Below are 22,008 nucleotides of genomic sequence, written 5' to 3' on the forward strand. Positions count from 1 at the left end.
TAGGGATGGTCTCGAGCTGGACGATGAGGACTGGCAGTATGCCATCTCCTCTCCGAAGGAGGTTGCGATCCCGGCGAGACTTAGGTTGGTGCAGCTTAAGATACTTCACAGGGTTTATGTCACGGGCCCTGCTTGATCCACATGGGTTTTTCTGAAGATGGCCTATGCAAGAGAGGCTGCGGGATGTTGGGCACCTTTCTACACATTATTTGGGAATGTGGGGAGATCACAAAGTTCTGGAAACAAATTCATGATGTGATGGAAGAGGTCACAGGTATCGCACTGCTACCGGAGGCAAGACGTTGCCTACTGAATGTCTGGGGTCCCACCGATTATGATGCCGCACAGACCCAATGGGTGACCCTGGGGAATATGGTGGCGAAGCGAGATATTGCGCAGCTGTGGGGATCCCAGAGACCCCCCACCTTGGTAACATGGATGGAAAACATGGACTGGGGCATGTTCCGAAAACGGTGTACAGTGCCCGAGGCCGCCCTAAGAAATGGCATAAGATATGGGGGCGATGGAACCACTATAGGGGCGATATTTGTGTGCCCCCGGCTACTGAAACGCCCGATGTGCAGCTTTCCCCCTAGCTCTATTTCCAACTTTAGATGTAAAACTGACTATAACTTGGAGTCCATACCTCTGCTTTCCCCCCCACTCCTTTAGTGTGTTGTACTGACCTGCAGATGGGAGTGGGACCTCGCCCCAACTGCGAACTTGCGCATGTTTACTATATGCTCTGCCTTGCTTTTGTTTTGCAATTTTTGTTTAATTTAAAAACTAAACCTTAGTTACTCCTGTTCTATAGACATGGACCCTTTCACGTGTTGTTCTTATCATGCTGCCGGACCTCCGGGATGTCGGCTGAATAGCTGTGATCCATGTTGGTATAAATAAAGGGTTTTTTTTAAAAAAAAAAATTTAAAAAAAGAGGTCAAAGTATATTGACCTGGCAACAGAGAACACACACAAACTGCAACACAAAAATTGTGTGTGTATATGCATATATATATATATAGTGACGTTCTCTGCAACAAGAGATATATTGGGATGACCACAAGACCGGTCAACAAACGAATCATGGAACACCATAGCAACATCCAGAGTAAGAAAATAAGCACCAACATGGGCACACGTTTTTTGACTGAGGGACATTCCCCTGATGACGTGGTGGACAGTCCTGGAAAAAAAAACACACATGCACGCACGCACACCCCCCACCCCCCCAGGACACCCAATTCTGAAGGGGACAAATTTTTGCCTGTCAACTATCGTTAATAGTTTGAATAACGACATCCTATGGAGCAAACTGACTAATCACTCCCACAAGGGTTGTCTCTTAATCCACTGGACATCTAAGGGGCTGCTCACACCGTGCATTTCACCACAGTTCCAGCCCTTTATCATTATGACCTACTTATGGCATCCGCTCATTGTCTTCTCCACATGTAACCATGCAGACCCCCTGTGTAAATGGGGTTCTTTTTTAGACCCCTTCTCCTGGCAATCATGCCACCCTTCTTTTTTGCGTGCTGAGATCTGCCTGGGCATATCAGCTCACTTCCAACATTGTGATGATGTGATTTTCCACTGGCATCGCCCGTGCGCATGCACGTCTGGCTTCTCACAGCTAGCCTGGTTACCGATACCCCGCCCCTGCCGCTCCGATGCCCTTACCCGACCAGCTTATTGCAGGGAGCCCAGTTCCTCCATACTTAAAGATGGCGCTCAAACACGCCCCCTACCGACTGCGCCTATCCTCACATGTGGGCAGTGAATAGAAGTTAGCCAGTTTCTTCCAACGAGGCACCGCAGCGGCTTGTGTTTTTTTCCCCATGGGGGTTACGCCGGGGCTCTATTCATCTCCCACTGCGTATTTCCACTGAACTATTCTGTTCACTTCGGGGCTCCCAAGATGGCACCAATGTAACCATAAACTTTTTCACGGTCTAGATGGACCGTTCAACATAGAAAAAATGACACACCTGCAAATTGTTGCAGATGGGGCACTGAAGACGACCCTACTTCCTGCTCCTGCAGCAGTGTTGGGGTAGGTCGTCAGATGGAGTCCACACTTCGACTTTGTAAGTACTTCCTTTTTTATTACCATGCAGGTCACTGCTTTCGACCTGTGCCGTGAACTTTTGTATCTGATTTTCTTCTCTAAATTCTGGCATGCTAAATTGGCATTTTCACTGCTCCTACTGGAGGAGACAAAATCACTGCCCTAATTGGGTAAGTCCATACGTATTCTAAGCACAGTGTATGAAGTCGAATTACCTGAGAATGTTTGTAGAGGGTGTCACTTATTTGTCATGTCGTGTGGCTTGCTTTTTCACGGTGCTTGAAGCACCATACACTAATAGCAGCATGCTGAATGGCTCTGAAGCATGCCGCACCAAGATGATAATACAACCACCCCACTAGTGATATGTAGGTGGTGTTTATCTTGATTTTATTCTCTTTTGCAGGTCAGCCACTCCTTTTACAAGGAACAATTTTAAGGTATCAAATAGCTCACCGCATTTAGGTCGTTTTGTGATTAGACATCATCTGATATCACTAGATTCCAATCACTGTGTAGTTTAGGAGGACCTTTTGTCCTGGCAAATCACCAACTATCCAACAGCAAGAAACATGTTGACCTTTTACTAAATAGCTATCACAGATCAGTGTGTGGGGTGATAGCCCCCACATTTTAAACAGACCAGTAGACTCTCCTATTAAAAAATCCCATTTAGAGGACTACTTATTTTAACATGCACCTTCCTTTACACATTCCCTTTCATACACCAATTTACACTACAGGACCCTACACCCACACTTCACTTACAGCTTTTGGAAAAAAGATCTCCAACAAAGAGCCCCCTTGTGGGTGATGGAGGACATTGCAGCGCCGGCCCGACAAAGAGCATGCCCTGTGATGAAGCATGACACCCACTCAGTTGTGTGAGGACTTCTTTTCCTAAGGGAGCAGACCATCTTCTGCTCGCCTAGTATCTGCCTGAACTCTTTTTCTTTTTCCCTTGGCAGGAACTGCATACTCTTGTTATAGATTATCCAAGAGATCACCATGTTGTTCCAATCGTCTATCACAAGTGAGGGGGCATTGCCTATACAATAAAATAGATATTATAAAGTTAGGAGGAACAAAGACACAAGGCATCTTGCTCTAGTGGCACACTTCAACTTTATCAGAAAAATTAGCTCATAAGGGTAAGTTGATCTTACTTGCCTCTGAGGACTTCTCCTATCCCCAACCTGTGGAGTAGCTTGTGTCCCACTACTGTGACTGGAAAGTGCTTTGGAGCCTTATGAGGCCAGTACCATTGCACAGCTATGCTCCATTCTTCTGTGCAAGCGTACACCTCTGCCTGTTTACTCATTTTGAATGGAACCTATCTTTGTGTTGGTTCAAATGATGGCAGAGAGATACTTAGGAGAGTTCCTACAGGGTGGAAGTGAAGAAATATGAGAACTTTATCCTACTTCTACCACCAGCCAGGAAAAAAGAAATTGAGGAGTAAAAGTAGCATCGGGCACCCATAGAATCTAAGTGAATGGGGTTTGCAAGACCTCTTGGCCAAGTTCTGCACTACTGTGGAAGAAAAGGGTAAAACTTGCAGAATGCAAACTGCCTTGCAAATCTCTATGACCAAAATCTGCCAGAAGAATGCCACAAATTCCACCCTGAATGTCCCCAGCAGAAAGCAGCAGTAGGAGATGCATGAGGTGACCAACCTGGCAGTGGTTGTCTTGGATCCAGGCTTTTGTGCATCCATGTCACCCTCGATGATGCAGAGCGGGTCACCAGAGGGCAGCCCACTTTTTCTGTCCACATAAAATCTAAGGGAGCACCTGACATCAATGTTTTACACCTTCTTAGCTGATGACAAGTCTAAGCTCTGGAAGAGAATCTCCAAGACCCCCACGTGACACAGCATATGCCCATGCGACAGTTCTTGAAAATACTAAATAGTAGCTCTATACCATGGCCTGGTCTCTCTCTGTATGGCGCCAGAGACAGCTCTCTTTACAGAGGGTTTGCTCCAGGCACAGAGCGGTGACAAGTGGGTGTAGCACATCCAGCAAAGCGGTTGCGGGAAACGCCACCCGCACACTTTCATGGAAGAAAATGCAAGTGATATAATATTTTTCACTCACCCACCAATGAAAACTAGTGCACCAGTCAAATGCCCTTCTTTGCACATCCCATTGATTATTCGGGGCCTGTGTACTGGTCAGGGCCCTCATGGAATATACCCCGGAGTACTCTACTTTGAGAAAGATTATGGTGTCATTTGCGAAACCTTACAAAGCAGAACTAGGGCGCAGTGCTGTAGCAAGGTGTCAGTAACCCTACCTCATGTAAGGAAATGGACCCCTCTCCAGTTTTGGTAGTATAAAACAGGTGGACTTGGTATGCACTGTGCCCCTCACACCCCGGTACCCCAGCACCACTGCACATGCTGCACTACTGATAGTTACACCCCTGAATTACATTGTGAGAGAAAATACTGAGCATCAAACTAAGTTGAGTCTGTGGTGTTGCAGCTGGCAGCGAAATAGACTAATTGGAAGTACTTGGAGCCCTTTGCAGTGCTTGGAGTTCCTAGTCTGTAAGGCTTTGAGTCCACTGTCTGTAATGCTTGGAGTCCCTTGTCTGTAGTGCTTGAAGTTCCTTACCTGTAGTCTTTGGACCCTCATCTGTAGTGCTTGGAGACCCTTGTCTGTCTGTAGTCCTTGGAGTCCCTTGTTTTTAGTCTGTGGCGTCTCTTGTCTGTAGTCCTCGGAGTCCCTTGTCTTTAGTCCTTGGAGTCTCCCATCTGTAGTCCTTTGAGTCCCTTGTCTGTCTGTAGTCCTTGGAGTCCCTTGTCTTTAGCCCTTGGAGGCTCTCATCTGTAGTCCTTGGAGTCCCTTGTCTGTCTGTAGTCCTTCGAGTCTCTTGTCTTTAGCCCTTGGAGGCTCTCATCTTTAGTCCTTGGAGTCCTTCGTCTGTCTGTAGTCCTTGGAGTCCCTAACTGTAGTGCATCTGTGTGTCACTGACTGAAGCACCAGTCGAAGCTTAGACCATGCCGCATGTACAAAGATGTGTGTGACCATTTGAAACTACTTTGTTCTCTGACTTTTTCTTCTCTCTCCCTTCCTTCTTTCTCATTCTTCCTCTCTCTGTCTCTCCATCTTTCTCTCATGCTGTCTCCTTTTATTTCTGTTTTCTTTTTCCACTTTGCTCTCTTTCCCTCCGTTCTTTAGCTCAGCCTCCATACACCATGTGTTTCCGCGTCAAATTTTATCCTACTGACCCTGCTGCACTTAGAGAGGAAATCACCAGGTAAGAGCAGGATCGCTTGCTTTATATATAATGTCTGTCCCAAACTTTGGCAGTGTATTGTCAAAACATCATTTCATTTATGTACTGTAAGAGAAGCTGTGCACAATCTCCTCATCTGAAACACTTTCCCAAGGTGAGATGTGTCACGTATGTGTAACTGAGCAAGGGTAAGAGATGCCTTCACTAAATGTGTGTGTGATGCCAGGGCAGTGCTTGGATGTTATGCCTTCAGTGATAGCTGGGTGATGTTAGGACAGTACCAGGGTGACATGTGCTTCCCCTTACAGCATATGTGATGCTGAGCCTTGGGAAGAGATGCCCTAACTGGTTGATTGAGTGCTGTCAGGATTGTGCCTTGGTAAGACGTGCTTCCACTGACTGCAGGTGTGCTACTGAGGCAGTGCCTGGGTTTTATGTCACCTCTGATAGCAGATGTGAGTCCAGGACAAGACTAAGGTGAGATACTCCTTAGCAAAGAGCGTATGTGAAGCGGAGCCAGTACCTAGGTGTGTGTATGATGCCAGGACAGATTCAAAATGAGGCGTGCCACCTCTGGAAGCAGGTGTAATGCAGAACAGTATCAGAATGAGGTATATCACCCCTGGCAGGAGATGTGTTACCAGGACCATACCGGGGTGTGGTATACCTTCTCTGACAGTGCTAGAGTCATACAGAAGCTGAACCAGTGTAAGAGATGACTTCACCGCCAGTGCTACAATATTCTGTACAATCTGGTGGCTCTGGCTGACTTATAGAGATGCCTACAAAGGGCATCATCACATTCAACATAACCTCTAACCCCCAGCATGTCTCTGGCTAATGTCTGACCCTGCATGAAAAGGGCACAGTTACCTGTCCACCAGGTCTCAAGAAATGTGATGCTCTAATGCTCTCTTTTCTTCCTAGGTACCTGGTCTTCTTGCAGATTAAAAGGGATCTCTTCCATGGCCGCCTCTTGTGTAAGACCTCAGATGCTGCGTTGCTCGCAGCCTACATCTTGCAAGGTGAGGTCTTTTGGGAGAGTGCACACAGACCAGGTCCCTTAGACCCAAGAGCCAAACATAAAGCCTTTTACAACAGTTCATCTTAGAATATGGGAGTGGCACACATGTACAAAATATTGCTTCAAGGTACCAGTGACAAAGACTTAATGCTTCTCATTCCCAAACAGCCCAGCATTCGATTTTGCTCCTTCATGGCCCTTGCCCCATCCTCGCTAGCTCTACATCTTGGATTTAGTTCTATTGATCACAAATTTACGCTGTGACTTACACAATTTTATTCTTACCAAAGACATGTTAAGAGCTTTGAGTCCTCTGACACTCTAAGCTATACTGAAACCTTTAAATAGACAAACATTTTTAAGCCAAGTATATAAACACAGAAAAAAACCTGTCACTTCAAGGAGTGGCTAACTCCATGATTGTTTAGCTCAGTGGTACATGTCCTGTTCTCTCTAGAACAGAATATGTTGGGGTTTTGCACAAGGATCCAGACTCTGCCACCCTCAATAAATCCGCGTCTAACACAATGGCATAGACAAACTAAGTATGTCTTCTCAAGGTGATGCAGACCTTCCTGAACAGGATATTTATGCAGATCCTTTAACATTTAGTGCTGCATTGTCATTGCCGCCAACTAGATAAAGAACTGCACCAAGGGAGGCCACTTACAGCATACGGAAAGAGGACACACACCTGTCGGGAATATGATGGTTGGAAATAGAGAGCCAGAGCTACAGGTGTCACGTCCTGGTCAAGACCAAGAACTCTGCTTGCATGCTGGTAAAAGTGAAAGCATAAACAGGCAAGCATACACTGCCAATGTTGCTATTAATAAGAGAAGTGTAATGTGTTGGCTTAAGTTTATTGACAACATGACAGAAACTCACTGGACAAAATGACCCTGATTGCTCCTGTAACTGTCCACCAAGTAGTTCTACAGAAAGGAATCTCTAAAGCCGACTGTTGTGAATCTTATTGTTGATGAGAGAAGGAGCTGACAAGAGAAGAACCAATTTATTTGTTGGGGGGAGGCAACAGTGACAGCATTCCCTTCCTGCCAACACAGTGGTCCGCCACCCAATTTATATGCAAGCGAACCATTGTTTTCGCTACGGCAGTGACTACTCAGTCATTACTGTAGCCAAACTTCTCAGACAGCTTGACAGAGTAAGGGCAGTTGGAGAATTGGCTGTTTGTCCATCCCCCAATTATAATGGGTGGACATATAGCTGTTTAACTGTCCGTCACCACCAAGACAGTAAAAACCAAAAAATACAGAGGAGGGCATTATAATTTTATTATCAAATAGAAAATCCCGCTTCTGGATTTTCTTTTTGAAAATATAAAAGAAACCAGTTCGGTGTAAGGATCCGTCATGTAGATGGAGTCCATTGCCAGACTACAAAAAGCATTGACAGGAACCGCCATGACACTAGTAAGACTTTATAAGGGACCAGCTTGGTGGTCATTTATCAATTATGCGGGCTGCATCTCCGTCGGGCCCAGAGTCTTTGCAGCATCCCTATCATACTTGTGATAGGGATGGTCACAGTTTCTCAAACAATCCAAGGTATAATGCAGCATATAATGGCCTTAAACTGTTGATGCACCACACATTATTATGTGTATCAGCCGCACGTATTTAAAGTGCTTCGTACACCTACTATGATTCACAGGTTGGGAAGGCAAGAACCTCATTACCCACCCACTTGTACTTTGTTCACATGTTGGTTACCCAGCATATTAATCTGGTGTTTGTATGCGGGTTCAGGGCTTGTTTATTCAGTTGCATAGATGAGAGTACACTTGTTTTTCCTTACGCCTCGATTAACCTATTTTGGATTCAGGTTCCCAGTAACTGATTTCCCTCTTCCCTGTTCTCTCAAATTCCACCCTGTCTCGGAGCTTCTGGTGGACTTTCAAAACTGAGGTTCTGGGGGCCATCATTATAGTGCCCCACAAAGAGAAGAACTTGGTATTTCACCATCATTTCTTTGTGTTTGAAAAAAACCTCACCACTTGCCTCAGAATGAAGCTCGACCTCCACCAGTTTAAACTCTTCTTTTCCAATCAGTCTTGTCCTGCTACATCCTCTTCGCTCTTTAGAAGGGTTACCAGCTGTATGCATTTGACCTAAACGTTACTTAGTTCAATCTCTTGTTGTGGTCCATGAATATGAAATTCCTAGCACAAGGTGCCCCCAATCAGAGACGGTTCAGCCCATGGGCCTTCACAAAAGTGATGGAAGTAGTAGCCATGCACTTTCTTTTGTAAGGAGAGCACATGTAACCCAAACATGTTAAAGCGGGGTCTGCCTATGTTCCAGCTCAAGTTGTCTTTGTCTGAGAGAAAGCCCTTCTGCACAATTGCTGATGCTGGCATTCAGTGGAGCCGTGCGGGACTTCCGGTGGAGATGGCTTATCTTCCACCCTCCACAAAGGGTTCTGGCCCATTACCACACTTGTCCTCATTTCTCCTTAAAATCGTTGATCACTGTATAGTGCTTTCAGAGGACATTGGGTCTAATGGCCTCGAGTATGTGGTTCATCTAACCAGCTTAAGAATGAGACCGAGTCTGAGCCATTTTACTATTTATTTAGATTAAAACTTCCTTGCCTCTAAAAGTATTCTACAGACTTGGGCAAACTTCAAAGTCCATACAAGCAATCTGTCCCTATAAATATTTTATCTGGGGTGTTAGCACATCACGAGCTGACAAACAACATTTCCACCCACCTGGCAACAAACGAGATTATTCAAGTTCCTAGCAGCACAGTACACCAACAGAAAGATATTCCTTTAGAAGCAAAGGAAGAGGCCACATAGTTAGAAATGTAGAGCCCCTTATGTGCAGAATAGCCTTATATATTCACCATATCACTTGCAGACTTGGGCGGGCGTTGACTGATATAATTCCATCAAGTTTGGAAAGAGGTCATAGCAGACTTATAGGTACTGCAGATCATGGAGTACGGATACGGAATAAAGTTTATACAGAAGTGAAGAAACCACAAGTAAAACAAGACCATGCAACTTCCCCCTATATATATACTCCGCTGTAAAACGGAGCATTATAAAAATGCTGTTGGTGTAAAGGGAACAAAAAGTCTATTCTTTGTTTGCCACATACCAAAGGTGGATGGGACATTAATGCCAATATCAGACCATCACCTTATAAATCCATATGTCATACACAGAAGTTCAAGATGAGATCGTTACAACAGGCCATCCCTTTGCTGGAGATGTGGGCCTTCCTGGCAAGTACAAACATAAAGGATACACAGGGCCATATTCTGATACACCTGAAACACAATGTTGTTGCACTGCAGTAGGTAGCAAACATTGTCAGTTTTTTGTACTGCCCTTTGACAGAAGTCAGTATCTAAGGCAGTGGTGGATGCACATGTAAATAGATAAGTGGTAAGTGTCTGTTTATACCAATGACTGATTCCTTAAAGAGAATTAAAAGCAACGCAAACTGAACAGTACATATTTTCTACCTGTTGGGCTTCTCAGTCAAATTTCACAAATCATGCCTCGCCTGCACACAGCAAAATTCATTTCTGGCACCCCCTTTACACAAAAGAACAGTGCCAATTCAAAAGAAGATATGTCTCCATCTCTGGTGAATTTGGGAATGACACTGTTTGTCATGATGGCTTTTGGAATTCACACAACACCACATAGCAGGCTACACATGAGACGTTCACAAGAATGACTCAGTAGTCAGTTATCACGAGCACAGATGATTGGATTATGTAATGCGTCTAACTGGGAGAGTACAGAACTCTACAACAGTGGAAGAGCACACATTTGCTCATTCTGGGATACAGCACATATGGTGACCAAAATCCTGGATGCTTTCTAATAGACTGTGGAGTACACTGATACATTAACTGGAAAAGGCCAAATGAACCCAGACAGGAGCTTCTACGATGTCATCAGAGTACAACAGCAAACAAAAGGGTTTGCAGTTAGGACTGTCTAGAAACAATTGCACAACAAAATAGTACTGATTCTCACAAACAACACAACCACAATGTTTTACTTGACTGAAAGAAGAGGGGGCCCTCCTTCTGTCTCATAACGCATGTGAAAACACTGGGTAGTTACGAGGCAAATTCAGATAGTTACACATGCCAGGAGACAACACCAACAAAGATGACACAATCCGCAGAAAAGGAAATGCAATTCGCAAATTACACGTAAATCAAAATGTTGTGCACACCATCAGGCACATGCATCAACGAAGACTTTTGCGATTCCTTAATTGCGATTATTAAGGAATCGCAATTAAGGAATTGCAAAAGCCTATGCATGTAGGAATCGCTATAAAAATAGCGATTCCTACACACTCCTTAATTGCGACTCGCAAATTGCGAGTCACAATTAAGGAATGCCGTCCCATTCATTCCTATGGGCCTCCAGGCCCATAGCAATGAATTGGAGATTGCGGGCCATATGTAGGTAGCCTCACATTTACCGATTCATAAATACCGAATTTTACCGATTCGGTATTTATGAATCGGTAAATGTGATGTCGGTAATAATTCGGTAAATTTCGCCGAATCGGAATAATTCGATAATTATGAATCGGTATTTACCGATTCGGTAATGAGGCATACCTTCCCATTGATTCCTATGGGCCTGGAGGCCCATAGGAATCAATGGGAAGGTATGCCTCATTACCGATTCGGTAAATACCGATTCGGTAATGGGGGGAGCATATTCAAGGGTGGCAGGGTGTCACATTGACACCCTGTTGCACCCCTGAATCTTGCATGTGTGCACATGTGGCGCACATACATGCCCTAAGGGCATGTATGTGTGCCAGATGGCACTCTTAAATCTGCAAAATATTACTTTTTGCAAGGTATTCGTTATTTATCACCAACCTGTATTTGGTGGTAAATAACGAATTCTTAATACTGATTTTCACTCTTTAGAGTGCTCCCTACATTCAGGATTCGGTATTTACCGAATCGGTATTTTACTGATTCGGTAATTTACCGAATCCTGAAATATGCCTCCTACATCTCAAATAGCTAAATACCGGTCGGTAACGGGATATTTACCGAATTTCGGCCGTTACCGACCGGTATTTAGCTACCTACATGAGGCCCTTGATGAGCAATTTGCGAGTACCAGTAGGTACTCGCAAATTGCTCATGCAATTTCAAGGGTGCAAGGGTGTCAAAATGACACCCTATTGCGCCCCTGAAATTGATCTGTGCACAAATGTTGCACACACACATGCTCTAAGGGCATGTGTGTGCGCAACATGAAACTTTGAAAAAAGCACAAAAGTGCATTTTACAAAGTTTTTGAAAATTACCATGAAGTTCAACTTAATGATAATTTGCTCCCCCTAATAGCGAACTCGCTAATTTTTATACTTTAATGCCTTGCATTTAAGGAATCTCAATTTGGGATTCCTTAAAAGCAATCGCAATTTAAGTAGTCGCAATTTAGAGATTCCTTAAATTGCGATTTTTGCATTAAGGGGATGATGCATCCCAAATGCAAAAATACCGATCGCAAAGGGGCAGATTCTGAGAATCTGCACGTTTGCGACCGGTTTTTCCTTTGTTGCATGTGCCTGCATATTCAGAATACGTATTTTACTTATTCACAACACATGTAAACATAAAAAGCCAAAACAGTGCATCCAGTTCTAGATTTACAAACTATATATCATCCCAGCATCTAACCACTGAGTTTAGGGAAACATATTGGACAAGGAGTTTTGGTCATCAGCTATAGAAACTGTTTGAATGACTTATTTTGACATCAAACATAAATCCACAATGCCTCACACTGTAGGCACCATCTTCAGATTGCTTTTTTAACTCTCCAATTTGAAAGCCCACACACGATCAAAGCAGTAAAAGTGTGGCTCGTCACTATCTACATTTTCTTCATCAGTGCTTACAATGACTCCCAAATGTCAACACATTATGGAGCACATGCATCAACCATGTTTGCGCCCGCAAAAAGAGCATTTGCGATGCATGAAGGGTCAAGGCACTCGCAATTTGAGAATTCGCAATTAATTGTGAGTTCTCAAATTGCGATTGCATTTAAGAAATCGCAAATTGAGATTCCTTAAATGCAATGCATTAAAGTAAAATAATTAGCGATTTCGCTGATAGGGGGCGCAAATTACCATGAAGTTGAACTTCATGGTAATTTGCAAAAACTTTGAAAAATGCACGAAAGTGCATTTTTTAAAGTATTAGGTTACACACACACATGCCCTTTGGACATGTGTGTGCGCAACATTTGTACACAGATCGATTTCAGGGGTGCAACAGGGTGTCGTTTTGACACCCTTGCACCCTTGAAATTGCATTCTCAATTTGCGATTCTCTAATTGAGAATCGCAAATTGAGAACGTCCTCCCATTCATTCCTATGGGCCTCCAGGCCCATAGGAATGAATGGGGAGGTATTCCTTAATTGAGACTCGCAATTTGCGACTCGCAAATAAGAAATATTTAGAAATCGCTATTTTGTAAGCAATTTCTTACATGCATAGGCTTTTGCAATTCCTTATTAGCGAATCCTTATTTTTCGCTAATAAGAAATCGCAAATGGAATTTTTGATGCATGTGCTAGTAAGTTTCTCTTCCATCTTTTCTGGGTGTAGAAGGACAAAACATCATTAAGCCATAATCTGTATCTGTGGGTGCTCCACAGGCACTTTGACTACCATAGGGTCATGACAACTTTGGATGTCAGGCTTTTGCATAATTCTTTCCAGGACCCTGAAAATGCAGAGAGAACAATTCTGGCTGTAATGCGCAATGTAATTGTGACCAAACTTGTTGCAATCAGTTGTCTGAAACTATTAACATGATTTGGCCTCCAGTTCCAAAGCGAAGCCTGCTGACTTCAAGTAAGCAGTCTGCCAGACTTAGCATATTACCGATTCAGGTGATTATGTGGAAGAGGAGCACCATCTGTCTTTGGTGTTTCCAAAAACTGTTCTGGAGCTTATGTTAACCTTACCCAACACACAGAAGACTACATTTATCGAACCTGAATTGTCATCGGCATTGATAGTCCATCACTAAGTGCCCAAAAAACTGACTTTGTCATTTCAACACAGTCAGCCGTCCGGCTGAAACAAGCATTGATTGCCTCAACATAGAGAGATTCCTGTTCGCAAGGTGACGTTCCTCTCCAACTGTGCCGAAAAACAACTCCTTGACCTCCGGTCGAAAACACAAGACCTGGTTTAGCTTCAAGCCTGAAACTGAACAGCTTTATTGCCAAATATTCCTCTGTGCCAAACATCTATCAGAGGCATTTAACTCTGAAAAAACACAGCATGGAAAACAACTACATTATCCTTCTAGGAAGCTCTGTGAGCATAGAGAAAGACAAACATATCCAGAAACAACCTCAGGATCACCACTGCATCGACTGTGAAAATATGGAATGCATCTGCCAGGAGTTTCAGACTGATTCCTCTAATAGGGTTATACACTCATCCTCCCCAGATGAGGGGGTACTTTAGCATGCTGTCCAAAAGTGACCAGCCTGGCCATTGGTGTGTAACCAGAAGATAAACAAGAGGTTCGGTTTCTTAGTGGAGACACTTACTTCTCTCTCATGAAAGAGGCATTTCTTGGAAATGCTGCAAGAATCCACCCAGCACTTGGTCACCTTGTTTTAGAGAATGTTTGACTCTGCCCTTCAGCTCCCAACGTGTATATTAACCTAACGTCCAGACTTGGTATGAGGCACAATTGTGCTCAGCTTGGAAGTTGTACAACACATTTCTTAGTTTCAAAAGCACTTAAAAGTACACCTGTATAGATAATTGCTGATAGCGAACTTCCTTTTGGAAGCACTCATAGATTTTCATGTGGTTGGACAACAGAACACCCAAGATTACATCCTTCTCCCACTGATATGGCAGAAAAACACTCCCAGGTGGATGCCATTTCCAGGCACTGGTTAGAACATGATGCAGGACTGGTGGGTCACAGCTTAAACGGCGAGCATTGACTACTGGTCTGGGTTGCACCTGGATATCTCATTTGGGTACACCAGTGGCTGGATTGCATAGTCACAGGATGCAATACCTAAACGTGTCCGTGCAGCGCTTCAAGTAGCTTCGCACAATGACATTAGAAATCTGCAGAAAGATTTGAACTTTCAAAACCTATGACACTGGTCAAGGCCAAATCAAACACTTCCTCATTTCCTCTGTGGGCACATTTTGAACTTTGCTGTGTAGCAGCTGTACTGGATTCGGTTCAGGATTCTTGGGAGTTCAGAAGCATTTGACCTAAGTTTCAGGTAAACACAAAACCGAACTAATTGGGAGACAAGAATGAACACAGGACTTTTGCAAGTCCTTTAGTTCAGTAAGGTGCCATGATGTTCATGCAGAATCACTCAAGAGGACTCTGCTAGTGCCCATGCGGTGAATATATTGCCAGAATATGGATCGGAGCATTAAAATGATTATATTTAACAACTGCTGCAAGATAACCACAACTAGCATTGTTTAAAGGAAATGGTGAGTCCAGATTGGGTGCTTTAAGAACCCACATGTTAAACAGACTTTGATACTCGTGTATGAACATGGAAGCAAGAGGTGTGGCGTGAGTGGCTACTCAATTAGGATGTCTTCAGAATGAGTCCCATTACATGCATATTTCAACCATGCACCTTAATACTAAAAGGTAAACTTAAAATAAGTTCAGGGGAGTGATGTCAATAGGAATGTCATACTCTTAACTTAAGGGGTTGATCACTCAGTCAGGGTAGGGGGGCCATGATTGGGCTATCCCGGCATAATGACCCAAGAGGGATACAAAAGGATTTTCCCACAGCTGTAACTGCCATGATTTCAGAAGCAGACCCACTGCCCTACACAGAGTCATGCAATGCTCTGGAAGCCCTTAGTTTATACTGTAAAAAAAACAAGTAAAATTATTCTTCCATAGTGTTTCTTAGAATTCTACTTCCTAGTACAATTAAATTCCTGGTATTTGGAAATTGTAACACAGACCAAACGGATATGCGGCTCAATAGACGCCATATTTGACAATGATAAGAATTATAATGAAGTTGCCACCCTCCTAAACAAATCATACCGTTGTCACCTGTAGTAGTAGCAGGATAGCTCATTTATTTAGAAGCCACACACCCACAATAGTCAACAGTACCAATAACAAATAAAAGCATGTAGGAATGCAGAATGGTGGGTCTCTCATGCCTTGCTTACAGTGTAGCTGTACTCCACTTCCATATGACCTCTTCTAATGCACTTGTGGCCACTTCAGCATCTTCTTCACATGCACATTTTCTCTGCTGCAGCTGAGATTGGTGACTATGACCCAGGGAAGCACCCTGAGGGATACAGCTCCAAGTTCCAGTTCTTCCCGAAACATTCTGAAAAGCTGGAGCGCAAAATCTCAGAGATTCACAAAGCAGAGCTCAGGTAAGACAAGAACTCTTTGTTTCTGGATGGGGTTCATCTCCTGGGCTGGGGCACCGTGGCTTTGGCTGGAATTCTCATGAAGAGACCTTGTTGAAGGTCTGGTATCCTTGTCATAGGCTAGAGTTCTCCCTGGGATGGGGTCCTCGTCGTAGGTTAAGGTCCATGACCTGAGATGGCTTTCTACAGGTTATAGTTTACACTGTGGCCCTTGTACTAATATTGGGTCTCTGTCCTCGGTAGGGGATCATGTCTTGGTCTCACATTACTGCTCTGAGTTTGAGTCCTCATTCTGGGGTTGTCCTCCTGAACTGATGTCCTTGTCTTTGGCTGAAGGGGAGAGGGGGCGTCATCTTGGGCTGGAGTTCTGGTGCTGGTTTTTAGACTTAGGAATACATGTACTCGGCTGAGTTCAGGATCGTAATCATATGCTTGGGTTAATTTCCTGTCCTCCTCATCATAAACTGATATCATAGTTTTAGCTGAGGATGGCGTCCCGGGCTAGTGGCTTCATCCATGGCTAAGGGTCTTTGTTCTGGAGCCATACCCAGGGTGGTCTCTTCCCTCTGGGCTGGCCCTTCCTACTGTGCTGGCCCTCCATTTCACAGCTGAGGTCTCTTTCCTGGCTCTCGGGCCGTGTCTCAGACTAGAACCATAAAACAGGGTCCTAATCCTAGGAACAAGTTTTGGACTACAGTCTCCTTCCAGTGCTGCGGTCCCCACCTTGTGGCCTTCCTATGGTCCTAGATTGGTCTGCGGTCCTCTGTCTGAGTTCAGGCCATCAGCAGAGCAATCAGTGATACATGCATTATAGTTAAAAAAAATTTTTAAAAACAGAGACATTTAGACATAAATATACTCCATCAATTTATTGGACAATCTCAGTTCTTCTGTTCCCCAGCACGATCTTGGAACATAAGTCAGTTATCAATCTGAAGAGTTAGTCCAGGAATTGGGCTGCACAGGTTTAATGAAACAGTCCTTAGCAACAATCAAGATGACTTTCTGGCATGGGCAAGAACCAGCACATGGTCCTATTTTCATGGGCAGCACAATGACTGAATACTACTGACCCCCACCGTTACAAATAATTGAGTACCTCAATGCTGATCTTGAGTATATCAAGAATGTTCTTACAAACAGAAGCTAAAAGGTGTGGATGAATTCATCTCCTCAGTGCACAAAAGTGGTTGGTGGTGCACTTCCAGGCGTGATGTTTTCTCCCCTCCTATTGAATGGGTGCATGTGCTCCCTAGTCATGATCTTCCTGACCCAGGTCATTGAAAAGCATCACCTCCATATATACATTTATCCATCTTTGCATTGATAATGGACCTGTGAACCAATGCTATGTCCACCTATGTCTTAAAAAAATCAATTTCTATACGAAAGAGAGCTTTATTTGTCTAAATTGTGCTACTTTTTGGAGAAAGACAATCCATTCGCTTACCCTGCGATTCTGGAGTATCCACCAGCACCATCAAAAAAATAGGTAGCTGTGGAATTGTCTCAACTTCCACTTAAACATTAAATGTTAACTGTGGTTCATAGAGCTAACTATCAGTTAAGCCTATCAAGAAAGGTTCTCCCTTTACTCCAGTAGATCACATGATGGCTATCATTTTGACATTTGTGGTATTCAGATGACCACACCTTAGGCTATGAATGACTTCCCAAACATCATATCCTTACATTTAAATTAAAAAACAAGAAGGATAATCTGTGCTCCATTCTCACAAAGGAATACAAACACCACACTTCCCCTAAGCACCCTTCATTGCGCTCATTGGAACTAAGAATCAAATTAGTGGTCTCTAAATACTACCTCCTGCCACAGTGCTACCTGTCCAGAAGTCTTGCATTGAGCATGTCTCCTCAAATCGAGCATGCAACAGGTAAGCGGAAGAAACGTGGAGGAAAGAACAACTTCGACTTATCACTCAAGGACACACCATTGGTGTGTGGAAGTGATTAAAACAATTCTCTACAAACAAGTCTTAATCCACCTATTTGACAAATGGGGTCAACTCAACCCCTTCTACGAAGGGGACCTGTTCCTTGAACTCCCCATAGTTATCCGCTGAACTAACACATCAATCCCAGACAGTGTGGCATATATGAAAAATTAAAGAAATATTTGGGGGAAGAACTAGCAAATCTATTCCACAGATCCGAGCCCCAAGTGACCCTTTCAGTGGTTGTTAAAACTAACCAGCAATCCAGAAGCAGATATCCTCTGCAACATTTACTCTTGAGTGACACCTGCCACTTACATAGCCCTCAAATTCTCTGGATGTCCCTATAAAGTAATAAAGAGTTACAATGTGCCAGATAAAGTGCACTCTGGGTACAGTCAACCATTGCAATAGATGCAAATGTGGAGAGGACATCTTTGAATTATGCAGCTGTCTAGTAAATATTTGCAGGATATATGCATGCTACCATCGACCTAGAAATGTTGTGTGTCACCTTCAAATCTTTTGGAAAAACCTGAGAGCAGCAACTTGGAAATCCAAGGGTCCTGTTTTGGGGAATGAAGGATTTCTCACATATTTGTCTCCATCTCAGTCTCAATGATGGATCAGCTCCTCGCCTGGTAGGTTCTCGTTCTCAGATTGACAGCGAACATAAGACCCATGTTCTTAGCCTGAAGGGCATTTCCTGCTCCTATGTTGTGATGGACAATCTGAGTAGTTTGAAATTCTGCACCTTCATGTTTATTAGACACTTTGAGGAACAGTGATCAGCCTATACCATGAAGGGAATGGGAAAAATATAGAGCCTGAACTTCTTAAGGGCCTAGATGATGGCAAACCAATCTCACTGATAGATCCCCAATTTCCAGTTTTTTTCAGTAGCTTCCAGTTGATAAGTCACTACTTTTTAACTTGATTATTTCTTTAAAGTGGGAAAAAACAGCTACAATGCCAGTATTATTTGCATCGTTATGTATACATTTCCTCCTTGTTGACATCCTTCTACAAAGGTAATTTTGTAAACAGTGGCCAGCTTCCAGACAATGCAATTGACATGCTTGGCTGATTATTAGATATGACTTGAAAACTGCCCTTCCTCTTCTATTGTCAAAAATAACAACCCTACATTTACACTACTCTGTCTAGAGTAGGAGACTTCCACCTTTCACTAGGAGCACACTCTGAAATTCTTAGTACACTACACTGACCTACCATTTTACCCCTTGGAGTTTGGCAGCATGAAGATGGTTGTGTGCTAAAACTAACTTCTTTTAGGCAGGATTGATAAAGTATATGCTATACTGATAGTTTGCATGATGGTTTGGTGATTTCTCTGAAGGTTTATATGCGATTTGATAGAGTGTTATTTTTTCTCCTAGTTGTTATGATATCCTACGGATTCATTTTCTGACAGTTAGGGCATGGAGTGTTTCTTTTTGTATCAAATCATTTTTAATGCGTTATAAGTAACTTCAGCAACATTAGCTATCAGCCATGAATGAGAAATACCCTAGTTGGTAATGAGGTCATGGATCTTATATCCGTTCACAAACAGAGCCTTACCAGGATGAAATTATCCCCCTCGCCCCCAAAACAATCCCTAGTCAGACCACTCGAGAAGATGACATGTGTAGTTACACTTCCCACGTTTGCTTCAGCCTATGAAAGAGAGGTCATTTTCAAGATTTGTATCTATCATATCACCAGAAAGAATCAATACATGCTATATTAGTATCAATAATGAAAAATGTTTAGGGCTCCTAAACGAGTAGGACAAGACAAAAGGGGGACACCATCAGATAAATGCTTTATAAGTGGATGCCAGATGGAGTCAAAACTTTTATTGGCGTCGCTCATTGCACATGAAAGTGTTTCCATTGACAGGTTATTCCAGAGTAGGTGAAGCAACAAATATATTGATGATTTCCGCCATTATGTCACTAGAGTGGTTTTATTTTCTACCTAACAGTTATATATTTTTAAGTAGTTGGAGAAAGTTTGTTATTTAACAGTAGGGGATTGAAAATCCAGCAATATAAACTCCATCGAGGCCAGAATGGGATATACCAGTATTTGTTTCTTATGTGCCAAGACTTCGTTCCAGTACGGCCTATGTGATCAGGCCCACCATATGTGTGTAAAGTTGCCCAGCATACTGCAGCCCTACCAACATAATGAATTTGATACAGAGTACAGTTTGTTGTTTTTTTACAGTGCACTGATGGTTTGTTTTCCCACTCCTGCAGCGGCCTCACCCCTGCAGCCTCTGAGCTGCATTTCTTGAGGAAGGCACAGACATTGGAAACATATGGCGTGGACCCACACCCATGCAAGGTAATGCAGAAGTCCGAGCGAGTGGTATGTAATAATGGATGGAGAGTACTGCCAGGGTGGAGGGGTGTGGTGTGTGTGTTTTTGCATAGAAGAAGGGTAGAATCAAGGTTAAAGGCTATGAGCTTAATGCAGGTAACATGGAAGGGACTATAAGTCCAAGAGCGGGGTGTGTAATGCGGGACAAAAAGGTGGTGAATGTCTATGAGGCAGTTTTGGGAAGCTTGTTTGTACAACTGGACAAAAGAGCGTGAAAAGTGTGTGGCCTGTAGGCCGGGTCAAAGGTTATAAACCAAGGTCGAAAATAGAGGTGCTAAACTGGGGAGCGGTGAGTGAAATAAGATTGTCTGCCCAAGTGGTTTGTTGTGGTGTGTGGAGCACGGGATAGACTGTTAAAAGTATGCACTCTTAGTCCATGGGGGAAAGAGGCACACAGAGCAGGGCCTAAAAGAGGTGGATGCTTTCTATGGCTGTGGCACCAGAGAGGAGAATAAAGAGTTGGGGAGACCGGGAGCGTTAGTCGAGCCTATGAAGGCGAGATATGCAGATATGGGGAATACGGGAAAAATATCTGGGATCAAGTGTTGAAAAGGTTGGAAGCCTCTGACTCCAAGGTACAGTGCTGCAGTGGTGAGTGGTGAAGGAGGAACACCGAGCACATGAGGGTGAGTATAGAGCTTGGGGACGCAGGTGTGAAAAGTGGGGAGGACTTACAGTCTAATTGGAGCATAATTGCTAGAGACTGAGAGCTGGGGCATGGAGCCATTGCAGGGTGTGCACTGAGAGTTCACAGAGATTGAGGGATTAGTACATTAATGGGACACATTGGTTGGGTGTGCTGAACTGAGTGAGAAATTCTTGAGAAAGCATGAGACTCTGCCTTGTAGTGAGCAGGGCTTGGGAGAGTGCTGAAAGTAGAGAATTGCTGGACCCAGAGTTGGTGTGTGCCAAGTGAAGGAAAGAAGAGTGAAAGTGTGTGAGCTCTGGGCTGTGGGGGTGGGGGATTTGGAGAGCTGGGGTAGGAATCCAGATAGACCGCATAGTGCCGAGAAAGGGTGATTCAGAGTTGGAGTTAGGTGAAAAGGTTGCTCTTAGTACAGGGGAGGGATTTTCAGGACTTGGGGAGAATGCTGAAAGCACTGGCGTCTTTAAGCCTAGGTTTGGGGGGCCGAGGGGGTTATGAGGGCAAGGTTAAGGGGATTTGAACTCTTAGGTGACTGAGAGTTGAAAGTATTGGGGGACTTTGAGCAGAGATGAGATGTCGGCTGGGTTGGATGGAGGGTTAGGGTCTGAAGCCATTAGGTGGTGAGAGTGACCAGCACCGCTGTACCCTCATCTCTCTGGTGTTGCAGCCCTTCGGTGGCCCATGGGATTTCGTCCTTTGATTTGTGTATCTGCCCTTTTCTACTGTTGAAACTCCAGTATCACTCCTTTCTCTGCTTGCTTGTTGTGTCTGTGTACACTGCATTGGTTACTCTAAACTGCCCCTCCTTCATGCACAAGGGATGTCCTTCATAGCAGACACAAGGATTTTAGGAGGAAAAGAGAAGATCGAGCGCTTGGACCCTCTGCCTTCCATCCCTCTGCCCCTCCAGGGTGCCCAGAAGCCCCCCTCCTCTTGTACGCCTTTTCAGCCTTGCATTTGTTTCTCTCGGTGTCTCATAGTAATGGCTGCAGGTGTCAGATTCCCCAATATGACTTCCTAGCCACCGTGTTTTGTGCCTGGGTGAGCCCCACACATACACTCACAGTATTGAGCCCCCATTGAGTAGGATACCCAAGGACTGTGCATTTTAGGAAACCCTTCTTTTGTGCTTACAGCGTAAGGGAGTTCCAAAACGGCGTGACCGAAAATTCAACGTGTGATATATATTTTGTATATTTAATTCTAGTTCCCTCGACG

At 43.9% G+C, this 22,008-nt stretch overlaps 1 protein-coding gene across 4 annotated transcripts in view; it reads left to right on the forward strand.

The window, feature by feature from the left end:
* Positions 1–22,008, forward strand: part of FRMD5 (FERM domain containing 5) — a 493,627-nt gene that overhangs the window by 361,063 nt on the left and 110,556 nt on the right. For 2 of the 4 annotated variants that reach the window (XM_085644690.1, XM_085644691.1), the window contains exons 4-7: positions 5,260–5,338; positions 6,245–6,342; positions 15,678–15,801; positions 20,021–20,108. In XM_085644690.1, coding sequence (XP_085500816.1) covers positions 5,260–5,338; positions 6,245–6,342; positions 15,678–15,801; positions 20,021–20,108 — 389 coding nt within the window. The remainder of the gene's footprint in view (positions 1–5,259; positions 5,339–6,244; positions 6,343–15,677; positions 15,802–20,020; positions 20,109–22,008) is intronic. The other 2 variants (XM_085644692.1, XM_085644693.1) reach the window with 2 other exon arrangements.

The sequence above is a fragment of the Triturus cristatus genome, chromosome 3_1, assembly GCF_964204655.1.
Source record: "Triturus cristatus chromosome 3_1, aTriCri1.1, whole genome shotgun sequence".
Lineage (NCBI taxonomy): Eukaryota > Metazoa > Chordata > Amphibia > Caudata > Salamandridae > Triturus > Triturus cristatus.